Here is an 18,470-nt window from a genome sequence, read left to right as displayed (position 1 = left end):
GTGCTGCTCCTCCCCTGGTAGAAAGGAGCCAGGGCATGAGAAGTGGCCAAAAGGGGCTGCCAGGCTACAACTGGGAGAGCACTGCCTTGGGTGGGAGGCCCGACAGACCTCCACAGGGGAAACTGCTCCCAGCCTGGCCCCAAGCAGTTACCTGATGCTTCAAGGAGCAGCTGAGGGGAGGGCAGGGACAGGTGAGCTTTTGCTGACAGAGGAGCCCCCAGCCACGCCTTCCTCCCAGAGATACTGCAGGGCCCTGGCCACCCGCTTACCGGTCCTGGAGCCGGTCCTGCGTGTCCTTCAGCCGGGCCTTCAGATGCCGGATGCACACCTCCTTCTGCTGCAGGGGGGTCAGGTACTGCTCCGGGGTGGGGGGCTTGATGCCATGGTTGTCACTGCACAGCGTGTACTTCATGGCGCGCCTGCCGGGGACGCTTGTCAGCAGGGAGGGAGGAAGGGGCCTGGCGAGGCGCTGTGCCTCCAGGAGCCAGGGGCCCCGCCTACCCATCCTGGTCCCCTGGCCACTGGAGCGCTGCAGGCCAGGCCTCCCCCACGGGGCCCCTGTGGGCACGAGAACAGCCAGTCCCTTTGGGAGGTGGGTTTTTTTTTTTTGGGCGGGGGAGGTGGGTTTTATTAAGACTCTTTCCAGTGATGAGTGCAGCGTCAGGGTGGGGAGCTCAGGGCTCCTCTAGATCGGGCTGGGGAGACACGTCACAGAGCGCGTGCACCAGCCTGGCGCCGCCTGGGGTGACGCCACCTCCGCCAACCCAGTCCCGGCGCCGCAGCCCAGAGCTCAGGTGTCCACCCTCCCAACCCAGAGACCAAGGCTGAGGGTGGGAGAGGTCTCCCCCTCCGTGTAATTATCCTGGGGCCTGCACGGCGGGCAAGGGTTTATCTGCTGTGTATGTGTGTGAGTGACTTCGTGTGAAAATCTAGTAACTGTGCGGCCGCAACCGTGTGAGCCGTTTCTGTGCTGTCGTCACCACCACCGCCTCAGCATTCATCGTGTAGAACACTGTGTGCAAGACTGGCACTGAAGTGGCAGCCTGTCCTTCCACTGGCATAAGGTGGGTGATAGTTGATATAAAATTAATAATGCGTTCGTTTTCTTAGTGTTCTACAACTTTGCTTTCAAAGAATCACGTTACCCTACAGTATGCCTTTCTCTCCTAATTGGAGGAACTGCCTATCAGCCTATCATCACAGGTAAGTGGTTTTTAGAAAAATGTAACAATGTTTCTAATACCATATTCTGAATATGACTGTAATACTGTAGGCCATAAAAATTGTATAATGATTCATTCATTAGATAAGCTAGGCAACCATTGCTAGCTTCTCTGTTATCAATGCATGCACACTATACCCGTAAATAAATACGAATTTCTTTTTCACATGATCTTTTCATTTTTGATGTCTAGTCTTAGTAATACATGTAACAGCTACAGTGTTTTGTATCATATAAGACAATATTGATGTACTGACAGATGATTCAGTTTAAAAACAATGTAAACTTACAGTATCAATAAATACAGTATATTGTTGTAAATGTATTTTCTCTTCCTTATAATTTTCTTAACATTTTCTTTTCTCTAGTTTACTTTATTGTAAGAATACAGTAAGTCCCCTACATATGAACCTTCAAGTTGCAAACTTTCAAAGATGAACGTGCGTTCCCATGTCCAATCACATAAGTTAGTTCACCTGGCTGGTGTACTTTTCAAGGTACTGTACTGTAAGATTAAAAATGTTTTCTTTATTTTTTGTGTTTGCTTTTTATGTATTATTTGTGTGAAAAGTATTACAAACCTATTACAATACAGTACTATATAGCCAATTGTGTTAGTTGGGTACCTAGGCTAACTTTGTGGGACTTACGAACAAATTGGACTTACGAATGCTCTCTTGGAACAGAACTCGTTTGTATGTAGGGGGCTTACTGTATAGTTTATAATACATATAACACACCAAATACATGTCAATCAACTAATTACGTAATCAGGAAGGCTTCTGGTCAACAGTAGGATATTAGCAGTTACGTTTTGCGGGAGTAAAAAGTTATATGCAGATTTTCAACTGCACGAGGGGTCAGTACCCCAACCCCCTTGTTGGTCCAGGGTCAACTGCTCTAGGACGCCAGCTCATGAACACGTTCACACAAACGCAGGCAGACCCTTTCCATCTGCATGTGCACGCTCTGGGGGCACACGTGAGCACACATGTGAACACTGGCTGTCTCTGGGCATCACCCTGTTCACAGCTGTACCCTGCAGTGGCAGCAGGCTGGACGTGTACCGCTCCCGGCAGCCACAAACACCCAAGCACAGGGTGGCGCAGACGTGTGTGCGTGTGTGTGTGCGTGTGTGTGTGTGTGGTCCCACCAGGGCCGAGGAGGAGGAGTTCCCACCCGGTGGAGGAGGGAGGGCCGAGGCTTTCACCCAGGGAAGGGGAACACCCCAATGCCACCAGCAGACCACGGCCGGGCCACCTCAACTCACAGCTTCCTGCCGGCTGTTCTGTTTGGGAAGAAACCTCCTTGGATTTTGGCTTAAACACCTGGGCGTGTTCTCACACAATTTGGCAGAGGCCTTGTTGCCATCCAACTCTGTTCCTTTAGGGGACGGGGAGTCCCAGGTCTAGCAAGAGGCAATCACATTTTATGGGTGTAGAAAAGACAGGCCCTGGTGGGGCCCATTTGCCGAAGGAGCCAAGTTGGAGGCAGTTTTAAAAGTTTTGGGGAAGCTGTCTAACGTTAACTGAGGAAAAAGTATTTGTAAATCGTAAACTGTTGAAGAGAAAGTGTGGACAGAAGTGGAGGAAAAGAGAAACGATTCTCTTCTACTCACTCCGCTCCTGGCCTCTAAGTTTAACTCAAGTCACGTCACACACTGGCCTGTTTTCTGTGTGGCAAGGGGCAGAGGCGCGGTGTCAGGTGGGACCTTGGGGTCCCCTCTGATGGGCTCTAAGAAATCTCCTTCCAAAAGAGAGGAAGCCAGCAAGGGCCCTGAGCCCCACGTGTTAGGCCAGTAGACATCCTGGTGCCCTGCAAAGGCTTTGGCGAGAGGGACCCAGAGCCGTGGCGAGAAAAAGAGGCCTTTTCCCTCTGCCGGGGTGGAGGAACCAGGATTACTTAAACTAGTAAGAGCTGGGGATTACAAAGGAAGTAACTATTTTAACTTTTTTCCATTTGCTTTCACGAGTTTTCCTTCTCAATATAACATTTAACACTCATATAGTTTTAGTCACTAGCTCTTTGTGGGAAAAAATATTTTTTAATATAGTATATATTTACATATATACTATATGTACCTGAGAAGAGAAGTATACTACAATTCATGTCCCTCAGCTATTCACGCCTTGGAACACCTGGCTACTTATAGTGAGGCCAGAGCCGAGGCACTGCTCACCAGCAGCTCTGATGGTGGCAAGGAGACCCTTGCATGGAAGCAGCTCTCAGCCTCAGGGTTGGGACTGCCCCCATGGGTTGCAGTTATGACATGTGTGGCAAAAATCTGCTACCAATAAAAAAGTATTAAAGTTGCCAATTATACACTTTTCAAAAGGTAAATTAATGCATCATCAATCTCACTCACACACCACCACCACCCCCATTCTGGGTGCAGTTACAGACAGGATGCTGGGGCATGGGTCCAGCATATGTGTGTCACCCATCATGCGTGTCATGGTGGAAAACTCAGAACTGCTGCCTCGGTGTGATCTGGTCACACAAATGACACTCACTCAAGACAAGCCTTCCCAGGAGGAGCTCTGGCCATGGGAGCTGCAGGCCAGAGTCTCCTGGCCTTCTCTTGCCTACGATTCTCAAGTTGAACCAAAGTCCTAATGAGAGCGGTTACGCGTCACGGGCCTGCAGCAGTGTGTGGTGGGTGCAGATATCAACTCCCTGAAGCCTCCGGGTTGTAAGCTCCACTTTACAGATGAGGGAGTGGAGACTCAGACTGAATCACATCCTAAGCCCATGCTCCCCGCTCGTGCTCCTTGTATTTCAACACAGGGAAGCAGGATGGGCGCCGCCATCACAGCCTGCACGTCCTGGTCTCTGAGGACCCACTGCTCTCCTTACCCGCCTCCCCAGCCCGATCCTGCCTTTCCTCTTTGCTGAGAGCCCAAAGCACATGCTGCACTTGTAACACACTTCACTTTCTAAACCAACTCCACTCTGCCACCCTCACAGTGTACCACCTAGAAGAGCAGGCTGGCGGACGCCACGAGTTGCCTCCCAATATCCATTCTTGCCTTTTCTCCAACAGAACTCCCAGTTTGCTTGGGTGGCCCTACACTGGGAACCTCTAACTCTCCCTGTAGCCAGTCATACCTGGCACCAGCCAGCACAGTATAGACAGAATTTCCTGGGGAATGTGTCCTGTCTCAAAAACACGAGTCTCTGGGGGTTCAGGGGCTTTGGCCTTTCTACCTTCTTCCTTCCTGGATGCTGACCTGATGCCTGGAGGTGTAGGAGCCAGCTGTACACCAAGGATGGTGGAGATGGGGTCCCTGACACTTCGGGGAGCTTCCCGCCTCTGGCCCCTTGTTCTGAAAGCATCATCCCCAGTTTGTCTCAGCTACTGACTTTGGTTACGTGCAGCTGGGTATGATCATACCCATCTTACAGATGGGAACTGAGGCTCAGAGAGAAGTGACCTGCTCAAGGTCACACAGCCGGGAAGTGTGCTAGAGTTGGGGATGGTTAGAACGCCCACCTCCCTCGACCCCCAGGGCACTCAGGGCCCCAGCCAGCTTGGCCAGGCCGGGTGGGAGGGAGTGGCTGGTTACCTGGGCGTGGGGCTGCTGTCACTTCCCTTGCAGGAGCCCGAGTTACTGCTGCTGCTGAGGGAAGAGGTGCCGTGGGCATCCCGCACACTCACGGGGGGAGAGGTGCGCCTGGAGGCAGGAAGAAGAGGCAGGTGCTCGTTCTGGCTGGTGGGCAGCTGCGGACACTGGGCGAACACCGCCAGGCCGCTGCGGCCCAAAGGGCCCCCACTTCAGGGTCACCGCCGGGGAGAGAAGCGTGGCGGGGGGATGCACAGACAGGGGTGACAGAACAGACAGTGCAAATCAAGGTGGAAAACCAGAAGGAGGCCGGTCCTCGGGACTCCCCAGAGGCTGAGCAGGGCTGCGGGCCAAGGGTGGGGTCCCAGCTACCCCTACTGAGGGTCCTCAACTTCCGGGGTCCCCCAAGCCCAGAGGGAAAGGTCCCTGCACAGACTGAAACACAGGTGGAGAGGAATGGGGCAGGCAGGAGGAGGGACAGGAGGAGGGACACACGGGGAGGCCAGGCGAGCCTGGGTGGAAGGCTGCGTGTCGTCCCGGCAGTAACTGTGAAGATCGAACAACAATACTGGTGACGGTAGGGATCCAATGGTTTAAGTCTTCAGAGAACTTTTATACCCACTGTGTCATTTGAGCCCATAAATAGTTCCTGAGGCCAGTGTCAGCAAGCCCATTTTAAAGATGGGAAAACTGGGGCAATGACTTGCTCAAAAACAAGCCGGTGGTGGACTGGAGACAGAGACCCTCCCTGCCCCCACCTTCAGAGGCCAAGGCTCCGGGCACTGGGGAGACTCACCTGCGGGATCCAGCAGAGGCCCGTCTACTGCCTGGCAGGGACATGGCCATGAGGCTGTGGGTCCGGGTGAGGGGCGGGATAAGCGGTGTCCCCGGGGCTGAGGAGAGAGGGTGGGTTGGGGGGGCCGTGGGGGTGGCCGGGCCCGGCCACGTCATCCTCTCGCTGGGGCCGCTGCCCGGCATGGCTTCTCCTCTCACCCTTCAGCAGGACACCCAGGACCGAGCGGGGGGCTCGCAGGCCAGGCTCTGGCCACAGCTGCCTCCACCAACAAATTTAGCAGGCTCTCACCCCACCACCCGACTTAAAATCATGATCATCAGAGCCTCAGGGCGGGCAGAAATCATCAGTCCAACCCCGTGTCCTCCAGATGAGTGAATGTGCCCCAGAGAGAACAAAGGCCTCGCCCAAGGTCACTGACACTGGGGCAGGGCCTCCTAATCGGCTCGGCCCAGCACTGAGTCCTCTACGCTATAAGCCAGGTCCCCGGACCCCTGACTCTCGGACCCCCACCCCCGCGCTGGTCAATCCTCCCTCGGCGGGGGCTGCAGACTGGAGGACTCCTGGAGCAGGACCAGGAACCCCAGATTAGGCTGGGCTAGTCTCGATGTCACCTTCCCAGAGTGCCTGCTGGTGCGTGGCTCAGGGCTTCCCGTCTACAGGGGAGACAAGACAGACCAACACACCACACACGTGTAGAAAGACATATGGATACACGCGACTATGAAAAGGTACCACGTCCCCTCCATTCCAAGGCATGCCACACATGGCTCAGTGGACATGCTCAGGGGGCTGCCCACAATGCAGGACATGCAGCCCTCGCCTGCCCCGCCCCCCCGCCCCCACTGCCCACATGCTGCACACAGGCATGCCCGCACCCATCCATGCAAATGCTCATTTTGGGGTGCACCAGGAACTCAGGGCACAGGCTCAAAGCAAATGAGGAAGGAGACAGATGGGAGATGAAGACTCCTCCCTGCTCCCAGGGGGTGTCTCTGTAGGCTGGACCCAGTAGGAAGTGACCATGCCTGCAGAGATCCATCCTTGGCCCTCTTGACAAATCAGTAGAGAGACTCAGACCTGGCCTCCTGCCCAGGAATCCCAAGGCCCCTTTCCTGGGTAGAGGTTTGGGCTCCAAGGGCAGCCAGCTCTACAGAAGTTTAAGGAGGGGAGAGGCCCCATGCTGGGCTGGTGTTGGCTGCTGTGGAAGGAGGCCTGCACTGGGCATTAGCCCAGAGCTCCTGGAGTCCGAGGTGGAGAGGCCTGGGCTCTTTGCAGCCAACAGGCTAGTTCTGTGCCAGCTCCAGAGACCCTAGTCCCCTCCTTCCATGCTCAGAGCAGGAACTAAGGACAGTAGCCTGGGTTACAGGAGACTCAGCCAAGGACACCGTGCGCTGGACCTTCCCCCATGCTGGGAGAAAAGCGGTCACCAAGCCCTGCTCCACACCAGACCCCGTGCCAACCACATTACGTACATTATGCCATCGACTCCTCCCAACAACCCTATGAGGAAGTGCTGTGATTAGTCCCTTTGCAGATGAGGAACCTGAGAGGGAATGGACTGCCCAAGTCCCAGCCCCAGTGTGGCAGGGCCAACACCTGAACCAGGCCAACACCAGATGCTGAGGGGCTGGGTCTCAAACCCCAGAGCCCCTGCCCAGGGCACCCCCCCTTCCCACGTCAGGGCCTCTGGGGATCCCGGTCACCCCGGCCAGCGGCGGGGCTGCGTCCTGAGTGGACAACGGCGCTACTCAGGTGGCCTGTTTCCTGGCTGTGACACAGACGTGGCGTGTTCCCTGGAGGGCTCAGACATTGCCAGCATTGTCTGCCCAGAGGTGTCAGGTGCCAGGCACAGGAGCCGCCGACACCCCACCTGTCACCTGAGCTGCTCGCCCCAGCTTGGTGATGCATCCCACCCATCATGCCCCAACCGCCCAGGCAGGGCCTCCTGGACCTGCAGGGCCGGCCTCCGGAGGAGGAACAGTGAGACAGGGGCTGAGGGGACAACAGTGCTCCTCCACACTTGCCAGGAAGGCCACCAATGGCTCACCACCTCCTGGGCGCAGGAGGGCCTCAACTAGGAGCAGCTTGGGAGGGGCTGACAGTCCTCGCTCGTTGGTGGACGAGGGCTTCAAGGATCACCTGTCACTGATTGAACACTTCTGCGGCCAGGTGACCATACTGAGTGCTTTTATGTGCCTTGGCCCATTACTTCAAATAAAAATCCTTCAAGGCAGGAATTTTTATCACATTTGGGTCCAAGGTCACACAGCTGCCCGTCCAACAGACCCTGGCTTCTAGCCCCAGTCAGCCTGGCTTCATCGGCCATCCTCCCATCACCACTTCTGGCTTTTGGGAGGATGCTGTGCTTTCAGGAGGACTTCTCAGCAGAGGCAGGACTCAGAGCTGAGGCAGGGCCTCGCTCTTCCAAGCCAGCTCTGGTGAGCATTGCTAAGGAGCTCAGAAAGTCCGGGTGGAGCTCCAGGCCCAGGTCCTGGGAGGCAGGCACGATGCCTGCTTCGCCTTGGAGCTGCGTGTGGCCTCGGTACAATGAGGGCTTTGTTGTCGCTGTCCCTGCTCCTACCTTGCTTGGCAACCCCACGCCTCCCTCCTCTCTTGCTCCCTCTTCCTTCCTCTCTGGCCAGGGGGGTGGGGGTGGGAAGGGGATGGCATTTGTACCTGGATGGAGACGACAGTCTCCTGGGAGGCCAAAGCCAGCCATTCATCTGGGACAGAGGTGGAAGTGGCATTTCCCCTGCTGGGATGGGACCTTGCAGGCTGGGGTCCCTCTGGGAGGGCAGAAGACACCCAGGCCCAAAGGGAGTTGCCTCCCCAGGATCTAGCCCAGAAGTGTCAGTGAGCACCCTGGGCTCTCTCAGGTCCTCCCTCCCCTCTGGGCCCCAGAGAGGAGGCAGATTGCCATGGCGTTTGTCTCCATGTCACCTGCTCGGCCTGGAGTCCCGCAGGCCTGTCCCCAGGTAGCAGCTTGGAATGAAAGGTGGAAAGGAAACCCCTAGCCGTGGGGAGTTGGGCTGACAGTTGCTTATCACCTCCACCCCAGGTTAAGCCCAGCCCCATCTCCCCATCCTGCCCACACCATGGCCACCCTGCTGCATCTACCCCTTTGATTAGTGCCTCACACGCCCAACAGCGGGGGTTCAGGAGATAGAGCAGGATCCAGGGAACAGGAGATGGAAGGAGTCAGAAACAGTCAAAGATATCTGGGCTCAAATCCCAGCTCTGTCACCCTCCAGCTGCATGCGGTGGGTGAGTCACACCACTTCTCTGAGCCTTAGCTTCCTCATCTGTAAGTGGGGCTGTAACCGAATGCACCTCATGTGGTTACTGTGAGAATAACACAGGATCATGCATGCACAGGGCTTAGCCCAGTGCCCACCACACAATAAACACTCGAAAATGGGAACTGCCAGGATTTTGGCAATAGATAATTGCAATGCAATGTGAGCTTCAAGACAGAAACATTCAAGGCATAATAGTGGCTTCAGGAGGGTCAGGGAAAGCGTCTTCAAAAGGAAATTTACACTGGGTCTTAAAGGGTGAATAAGAGGTCACCAGGCAGAGAAAGTGAATGGGAGGGATGGAGAAGTGTTGGCAAAGGCTGTGAGTAATTCATCAGCATGGCTGCTCAGGAAACTAGGGGGCCTAGTGGAGGCAGAGGCACAGCGGGCCTGAGGCTGATAGAGGAAGGTGGGGCCAGGCCACACAGAGCCACAAAAGCCAGGATCTTGTCCTGTGAGCAACAGGGAGCCATGGAAGGGCCTTAAAAGGGGGACGGACACAATCAGACTTGCGTTTTAGAAAGCCCCTGCGTAGGGGGCCTTTGTGGACTGGAAAGGGGCAAGAATAGAGGCAGAGAGACCGGTTCGGAGGCCTGGGTCAGGGCAGCAGCAGGAGCAGTGGAGAAAAGGGCCTGGAGCCTTCTCAAAATTCATCAGAGGCCCCCGATTAAGTAAAAATTAGGGCAAAACTCTTGATTCTGGCATTCAAGGCCCTCTTATCTATACCCTTTCCAACCTGCTCTCAGCTGCTTGCTGACCCCAGAGGAAAACCCTGTTCGTTGCTCCCACATCTTTGCAAAGGCTGTTTGCCCAGCCAACAGCACCTGCCCTGCCCTGCCCTGCCCTGCCCTGCCCTGCCCTCATGCACACATCACACTTTCTGTAAGGCTCTGCCCTACAGGACTTTCCTCCTGGGACTTCACCCGTCACTTACTCTCTTGACCACTTAGCATGCCATGCCTTAGGTTGAAACTCAGGGAAGACCCCCCTCTGCGGAATTTCGTAAAAATAAACACAATCAACACGCAACCGTTAGAAACGCAATGAGTTAAACAGGCACATTTGATAGACCAAGGGGTTGGATTAGATGATCTCAAAGACACTTCTGGATCCAACATTCTCTGATTCTAGCGCTGTAAATGAAATAGAGTTCTAATTGATGCTTTCTTCCCTTTCAATTACTAGGACTCCTGGATTTCAGTTTCTACATCTGTAAAACTAGGAAGCTGCGTTCTTCGAAGAAACACTATGGCATTTTGCTCAATCAGCAAGTCATAGGGGAGAAACCAGGCACTTAGGTTAATCTAATATTCTGGCTAAGTGAAAGTCCCTGTATGCACTATAAATTATCTTTTTTTTTTTCCAAAGAATTAGCCATCAATAAGAGAAGAAAGCTCTCCTAAAATCCAAAGGAACAGAACAATCTGTGTCTGATGACTCAAGCCTCTCACAATTGTGGAAAGCAGAGCAATGCAACCAATAGAACAGAACTTGGGAGGAATCTTCTCTCTGCCAAGGCAACACTAGAATGCAGAACATTCCACCCGTCAAACAGCAGGGCGCCTGGTGCTCCTAGAATGCTAATGCAGAGGGAAGCGGGAGATGGAAGACGGGCCTGGGAGTGTTCCGGCCACCCTCTCTGGACCTCAGAGGATTAGTGCTATGAGGGCTACTCATGGCTGAGGAGTTTGGTAAACCTTCCATTGGCTTCACGGCCTCATCAGCCACTATGCTTCTCTGCACTATCAGCAAAACCAGGGCCTTTCTTCCTAGACTCGGGAAGGGAGGCAGTGGTGGCATTTCTCCAGTTTGCTTCCTGTTTCCTACACAAGCTGTCCTCAGAGCTGGAACCATAGATGGAGCCACTGGACTCCTTCTCGCTGTGGCAACCCCAGTACAGCGCAGGGCAGACCCACAGCTTGGCCAAATGCTGCGAGGGCTCCCAAGGCAACCAGGATGGCCGTGAGGGCTGAGGCGTCTGCTATGCAGGTAGTCTCTGGTGGTTCGACTCAGATTCCGGAGCCTGGAGGGCACCAAGAGCCAGTGGTCTTCAAACCACCTAGAGAACTTGCCTCTGGGACTATGAGGGGGTGGGCTCAGGCCTCCTTCCCCATTTCACCTCGAGAGACTCCTCTTGTACCTGTTCTACGTATGGAAGGTCTGAAGTAAGACTACACTTTTAAAAGGGTTTTACAGGTTAAAAATCTATGTAATATATATTTTCGACAATGAGATACTATTTCACATCCACTAGGATGGCTATAATCAAAAAGACAGACAATAACAAGTACAGGCGAGGATGCAGAGAAACTGAAACCCTTGTGTGTTGCTGGTGGGAATGTAAAATGGTACAGCCACTGTGGAAAACAGTCTGGCAGTTCCTCAAAAAGTAAAACATTGAATTACCAAATGATCTAGCAATTCCACTAGTGGGTATACACCCCAAAGAATAGAAAATAGGTGTTCAAACAAAAACTTGTACAGGAATGTCCATAGCAGCGCTGTTCACAGCAGCCCAAAGGAGGAAATGACCCAAATGTCCATCAACGGATGAATGGACAAACAAAATGTGGCCTATACATACGATGGAATATCATTTAGACATAAAAAGGAATAAAGTACCAATACACGCTACAACATGGATGAAGCTTGACAATATTATGCTAAATGAAAGAAGCCAGACACAAAAGGCCACATATTGTGATTCCATTTATATGAAGTGGCCAGAATAGGCAAATCCATAGAGACAGAAAGCAGATTAGCAGTTGCCAAGGGCTGGGGGAAGGAGGAATAGGGAATGACTGTTAACGGGATTGATGAAAATGTTTTAGAATTAGATAGTGGTGACAGATACACAACTTTGTGAATATACTAAAACCCTTTGTATTGTACATTTTAAAAGGGTGGATTTTATAGTTACGTGGCTATATATCAATAAAAACCAAAAGTAATCTATATAATCTATATTTTAAATGAACCATTATAAAAGGACAGGCATGGTCCAGGAAGGGGAAGGGAATGGCCCAGGATGGCTCAGCAAGTAGTGACAGGCAGGAGCTAGAAGCAGCCCTCCTGCCTCTACCTGACTTCAGGCAGCTGGGCCCAGGGCAGGTACTGCCCTGGTCCTCCTGACTCTGGGTCAGCCTGGAGGAGACAGGCGACTAAGACTGCCCCTTTGAAGGTTTGGCATATCCCCAACCTCATCTGATCCTCACAAATTCCCTGTGGAGGGAGGCCAGGTGGAGACTGATCCACAGGACACATGGGAAACCTGAAGCTGCGGAGCTTTCGAGATCACTCAAGGTCACACCTGGACATCTAGGTCATGAGTGCCTGCATTTCTACTGCATCATGACTGTCTCATCGTACAAGCGAACTGGGACACATACCGCTATGCTGTATGAAAAAGCAGAAATCTACTTTCCCAGGAGATTCTAAAATACCAGGGTGGCGATGCGGGGGTTACATCCCCGCATCCTGGGCTCTTCATGCTTCCATAAAAGCAGAACATCGCATGTGGAGAAAAGGGAACCCTTGTATACTGTTGACGGGAATGTAAAATGGTGCAGCCTCTGAGGAAAACAGTGTGGAGGTTCCTTAATATACCGAAAATAGAACTACCATATGATCTAGCAATTCCACTCCTAGGTATATATCCAGAAAAAACACTAACTTGGAAAAGTACATGCACCCCAATGTTCAACAGCAGCACTATTTACAATAGCCAAGACATGGAAACAACCCAAGTCCCATAAACAGACGATTGGATTAAGAAGGAATGGTATATATACATATACACACATACACACACACACACACAATGAATATTATTCAGCCATAAAAAAAGAATGAAATATTGCCATTTGCAACAATGTGGATGGACCTAGAGAATATTATGCTTAGTGAAATAAGTCAGACAGAGAAGGACAAATATATGATATCACTGACATGTGGAATCTAAAAAATAATATAAATGAATCTATATACAAAACAGAAATAGACTCACAGATATAGAAAACAAACATGTGGTTACCAAAGGGGAGAGGGAAGGGGGAGGGACAAATTAGAGGTATGGGATTAACAGCTACGAACTACTATATATAAAATTGATAAGCAACAAGGATATACTATAAAGCACAGGGAATTATACCCATTATCTTGCAATAACCTAAAGGAATATAATCTGAAAAAAATACTGAATCACTAAGCTGTACACCTGAAACTAACACAATATTGTAAATCAACTATACTTCAATAAAAAGATAATAAACAAAATAATATATTCCTGAAAAAAAGAAAGTGGACATCACAGAAACAGGAGGTTAGCAGAGCAAGGAAGATTGTTCAAAAAGAAATTCTTCATGTGTCTTCTCCCTAAACAGTGTAAGTCTCTCCATGTCCCTCCAAGAATCAGCCACGTGGGCAAAGGAGAAGCCCTCACCATGAGGACCACTGTGTTCAACTCTTCCAACAGCTGCTGCATCCTGCTCACTAGCCCAGGTGCTGTGCGAGCCCAGCACTGACAGACCCTCAGCTCCTCAAGCCACATCACATGGTCCCTGTCGGTGACCTTGCACCCTCGACCTGAGTCTCAGCTGCCTCATGCATTCAGTGGGAACCACCCTCCTGACCCTGCCTTATCCAACCAAGGCAATGAATGGAGGAACAGGGGAAGTTCTAGACAAATAGAGGACAGAACATTTCTTGCCATTACTACTGCTACCACTACCTCTTATAGGGGATATTTTCTCCTTTTTCAGAGGTATTATTCCTTGCTTTAGGGCAAGTCAGAGCAAGCCCAGGTGGTGACTCTGAAATTACTGGCACCCTCTGCCAGGCCGACTGCCCTGGGGTGGTGGTTCTCCAGGCCAATGCCTGGCAAGTCTCCTACATGGGGAGGGGCAGCAGGGGCAACACTGGTTTCCATCCCTCCACAGCTGTGCCAAGGCTGCCCCTCTGCAGACAGCCATGGGGAAGTGTGGGGGACAGAGGGGCCCTGGTGCCAGCCCCAGCTTGGCAGCTGCTTGGCAAGTGGCTCCTGGCAGGTGGAGGTCCTTCAACGACCTTGGCCACAGCATATGCTTCCCTGGGCTTCCCGGCTGATAGAGCTGTCAAGCCGCAGCCTGGCTCCTCTCCTGCCACCGCCTCCTCCTGAGGTTCCAGCTTTAAAGCATCATAGGATGGGGCCTCTGACCCTATGGACTCTCTTTTCTTCAGATCTCTGCTGTGGTTCTTAGGATCCTTGAGTCAGCGTCCACCCCTCCCCTGCATTTACCCCAAGTACCTACAGGAGCTAACACACTCTCAGAATTCTAGAATGGAAGGAATCTTGGGTGGACTTTGTCACAGCCCATCGTTTTACAGAGAGAAACTGAAAGCCGGAGGGAGCATGCCCTATGTCTACAGTTGCTCAGCCGGCGGAGCACAAAGCCGGGGCTGGGCGCCCAACTCCTGACTCCAGTGACAAAGCTTCTGCTCTGCAGCCCCACCCCACACCCCTGCTTGAGTCCAGGCAGAGGTCTGATAAAATAAGAACAAAAGGCGGCTTTCTGAGTAAAGAAGTCATGGAAGGAAAGCCAAGGGTAAAACGGAAGTCTCACCAATTTTAAGGCAGCACACGAATGACACAGTAAAATATACATTGAAACCGAGGCCTGGGGAAGCAGGGAATACCACAGCCTGACCACACATGCAAATGTGGCAGCAATAACGAGGTTCAGATTCCACTCTGAGCTTCCTGGCCATCAAAGCAAAAAGAGAAATTATGCCCAGTCTTCTTGTTCTTATAGGTAGGGGAGAGTGGGAAGCAGACTAGTTCTTTAGGAGACATAAAGCTCTCCCTAAAATGAATGCTAAAAGAAACATTATTGCATGTGATTTGCTGTAGGGATAGAGGACTGCCTATTGTGAATCTGCAAGGAGGATCCCAAGATAAAGGAAAGATGGTGGCCTCAGAGCTCAGCCAAGTTACCCTGTATGTGCTGTGCTCTGCTGACATGAGGTTGAAGGACCCATGGAACACAAGGACCAAAGGGCTAAAGGGATGTGCAGATGTCATCTGATCTGCCTGGGACCACAGCTCCTTTGCATGGAGATAGCCCCCACCCAATCTGAGATCAGACAGCTCTATCTTCCTGGGAATCCAAAGCAGGGAACCACGTAAACTCATGCTGTCTCTTGCATTCTCTCTCGCTCTGGCTCTCTCTCCTGGCATTTCATGACAATCTAGTCCAACCGCCACATTTTCTAAGCAGAAACGGACGACTCGCCAAAGGCCACAATGTGAACTGTAGGAACAGGGGACATGAGACTGAAGGTGGGCCAGCTGATTCCAATCCCACCAGCCACTGTGGGCATGCTGCTCCTGTTGGAAGCCAAGTCTCACCTATCTTCTTGAGGCTCCTGGGGGCTTTGTGTGGAGATACAGGCCCAGCTCACCCAACTGCTCCTGTTCAGCCCAGGAGCCATGCTGATCCCAAATCAGCATCCTTCACCTCTCCTCCCAGACCTGCTTTCTTTCTCCAGCTGCCAGCTTCCCTGCCATCCTCAGCAGCTGATTCCTGTCCAACTGATTTCCAGTGGCACCCATCAAGCTGAATTCTTTTGCCTTCATTAAGATCCAGGGCCTTTGACAGCGCCCAACATGGCTCACACTTGCTGAAAGAGGGTGGGTAATTATAAACCTCTCTCCCCAAAAGACCTCCTACTCTGGAGAAGCTGCTCCACCCCTCAATTTAGCTAAAATGAGCATTTTAAAATGTTTTCAAAGGGAGACTCTGTAAAAATCTATGTCTATATTAAAATCCCTTTGTCTCAGAATGAGTTTTTCCCCTTTGCTGGGAGCCTAATTTAACAGAAAGAAACGATGGCTTTGGGCTCAAATATGCCAGGATTTGAATTCCAAACTGCACCACCCACTATCTTTATGACAGTGGGAATACCACTTTACTTCTCTAAGCCTCAGTCTCCTTATCTGTAAAATGGAGCTAATTACAGATATTGTGCATGAGTACAGTCACGATTAGCAGTTATACATGCTAAATGCCTAGCAAGGACCTGGCATAGGGAAAGCACTCCATAAACAGTATTTATTTATTCACCTAAATAGTCTTATGCTTAATGTTGTTCATATATGTTACATCTTTATTCCACTCCAAAATCTTCATCTGAAATATTATAATAGTTTGTATTTCAGGGGTCTCTTTCTTTCTCCCCATGCTTTATTTTCTCCACAGTCCTTAGCAACAGCTAATATATTTATGTACTTTGTTTATTGTCTCTAGAATATAAGCTCTAGGAAGGTAAGAATATTTGCCCATTTAGTTCTTAATTTAGTTCCCAGCACTTAGACCAGTGCCTGGCACCCCACAGGCCCTCAACAAATATTTGCTGGATGAATAAGTGGTTCTGCACTCACTTGGGTTGATATCACTACCCAAGTAAGTGCGGGCTTCTTAGCAAGTCAAAAAAGGGGCAAAAAAAGCTTTGCAGTACTTAGGTTATATTATTATAGTCCTTCTCACACATGGCGTCCTATTTAGGTGGGCTGGTCTCTCCTGCTAGATTTGTTAAGCCAGGATTTATCCATTTCCGAATCCTTAGTATCTAGCAGGGTCTTGAGTACAAAACTCTTAAAAACTGCATCTTAAGGGAAAGCATGAAAGCACAGTTTGAAAGCTGTCATTTAATCAGCCTCTTGCCAGGCACTGTCCTGGGTGTTCCACATTTATCCTTTCAATTCACCCTCACGTTAGGGGATGTGCTCTCCATTTTACCACCAAGGAAGCTCAGGCTCCAGAGACCAGCGAACTTGCATGAGGGCACGTGGAAAGTAGGTGGTAATACTGAGAGTGGAACTCAAACGATTCCAGCTGCCCCTCTAAATTACATCTCCGCACTCAGAAAATCCAATTCGTTGTGTCAACAACCCCAAATCCTGACAGCAGCCCTCAGAGAAAAGTGAAAGATACAACATTACAGTGGATCCTCATGGTTTGCAGATTCTGTAGTTGTGAATCATCTACTTGCTAACATTTATTCATAAGCCCCAAATCAATACCCAGTTCCTTCACAGTCATGGGTGGAATGCACAGAGTGGTGAAAAATTTCAGTTGCCTGATGCCCATGTTCCCAGTTGAGTGGAACAAGGCAACCTCTCGTTTCATTTCTTTTCTTCTTTCTTTTTTTTAAAAATAAAATTGAATTTGTCTGAATTAAAAAAAATTGTCTGAATTAAAAAAAAAAAAAAAAAAATTCCACAAGGACTCAGAGGCAAAGAATATACAAATCAATTTTCACTGCAAAGTAAAGGAGCTGTTACAGTGGAGGATTACTGGACTGAATGTCAATACTATGACATAGTATGAGTGTGTTTCATGTTTGGTAATTGCAATCATTGTTGCTTTTGTTGTGGTCATCCATGTACAATGCTTGGTGTCAGTCGATTTATCTCTTGTAAAAATAAAATACAGTGTGTGTGTGTGAAAAAAATAAAATAAAATAAAATAAAATTGAGTTTAAAAAATAGTATTTTAAACTGTACAGTTTCCAGAAGTACACAGTTATCAAAAATGCACACACTTCACTTAGCTTGGTTCATTTCTTATACTATAAACAAGTGTCCTTTTTGTGGTCCATTTAGAGCTATATTTTTAACATATTTTGTGCTTTGCTGGTGTGCGGGGGGGCGGTAATTTTGCTATTTAAAATGGCCCGCAAGCATAGTGCTGAAGCGCTGTCTAGTGTTCCTAGGCTCAGGAAGGCTGTGACGTGCCTTACGGAGAAAATAAGCATCAGATAAGGTTCGTCCAGGTGTGAGTTATAGTGTTGTTGGCACGAATTCAAGGTGAATGTATCAACAATGTGTATTAAAGGTGTCTTTAAACAGAAACACAAATAAATAAAACAAGGTTATGTACTGATCAGTTGATGAAAATGTTGTGACCAGAGGCTCCCAGGAACCTAATTCTGTATTTTCCCTCAGAAGCAATGGTTTTGTACTAATTCAGGGTTCACAACTGGTTTATAGAACATCACTATTGCAAATAACAAGAACTGACTGTATTAAGCACAGGTGCCCAGCACCCAGATTTGCACACAACGGGTCCGGTTGCGTTCATGCACAAGTACACATACAACCACACTCGGCTGTGTGCTCAGCTCCGTGTACTCAACACTGCCATCCGCACCAGCACCAGCCGAGCCCTCCGGGGGCCGTGAGGACTAAATGCAGGCGCTCAGGGGGTAGAGCCAAACACTACTGGATTCAAACCCCAGCTCAGCGGGGAGCTGTGTGCCTGCAGGCCTGTCATAATCAGGGCCAGTTTCCTTATGTGTACGTGAGGTTAATCATTGTCACGATGGTAAAGTGGGGCTGTGCAGGTCAAGCTGCCAAGCGCAGTGATAGGGATAGGGATAGGGCTTGGGGCAGGCAGCAGGACAGAGCCTTTTAAGCCCTTGTATCTGTACAGGGCATGTATGGGGCCCAGGAGAGCCAAACTGAGGGCCTCCCCCTCCTTAGCAGACTGGCCTCCCTGCTCTCGCAGGCCTGGGCCTCACTCTGCCCAGCGCTGCCTCGAGGAGCACCTGGAGGC

The 18,470-nt window shown here is 50.6% G+C and overlaps 1 protein-coding gene across 11 annotated transcripts in view; it reads right to left on the bottom strand.

The window, feature by feature from the left end:
- SNPH (syntaphilin) overlaps positions 1-18,470 on the bottom strand; it is a 41,967-nt gene that overhangs the window by 7,723 nt on the left and 15,774 nt on the right. For 2 of the 11 annotated variants that reach the window (XM_082358720.1, XM_082358719.1), the window contains exons 3-5: positions 5,582-5,678; positions 4,789-4,995; positions 270-419 (exon numbers count right to left, since the gene is read on the bottom strand). In XM_082358720.1, coding sequence (XP_082214846.1) covers positions 270-419; positions 4,789-4,995; positions 5,582-5,631 — 407 coding nt within the window. In that variant the 5' untranslated portion in view covers positions 5,632-5,678. Of the gene's footprint in view, positions 1-269; positions 420-4,788; positions 4,996-5,581; positions 5,841-6,091; positions 6,235-7,053; positions 7,082-18,470 lie in introns of all 11 variants that reach the window. The other 9 variants (XM_082358721.1, XM_082358722.1, XM_082358716.1 and 6 more) reach the window with 8 other exon arrangements.

This window comes from Balaenoptera borealis (genome assembly GCF_965194805.1).
Source record: "Balaenoptera borealis genome assembly, chromosome: 16".
NCBI classification, from domain to species: Eukaryota; Metazoa; Chordata; class Mammalia; order Artiodactyla; family Balaenopteridae; genus Balaenoptera; species Balaenoptera borealis.
This window is presented reverse-complemented; position numbering and strand designations above follow the sequence as displayed.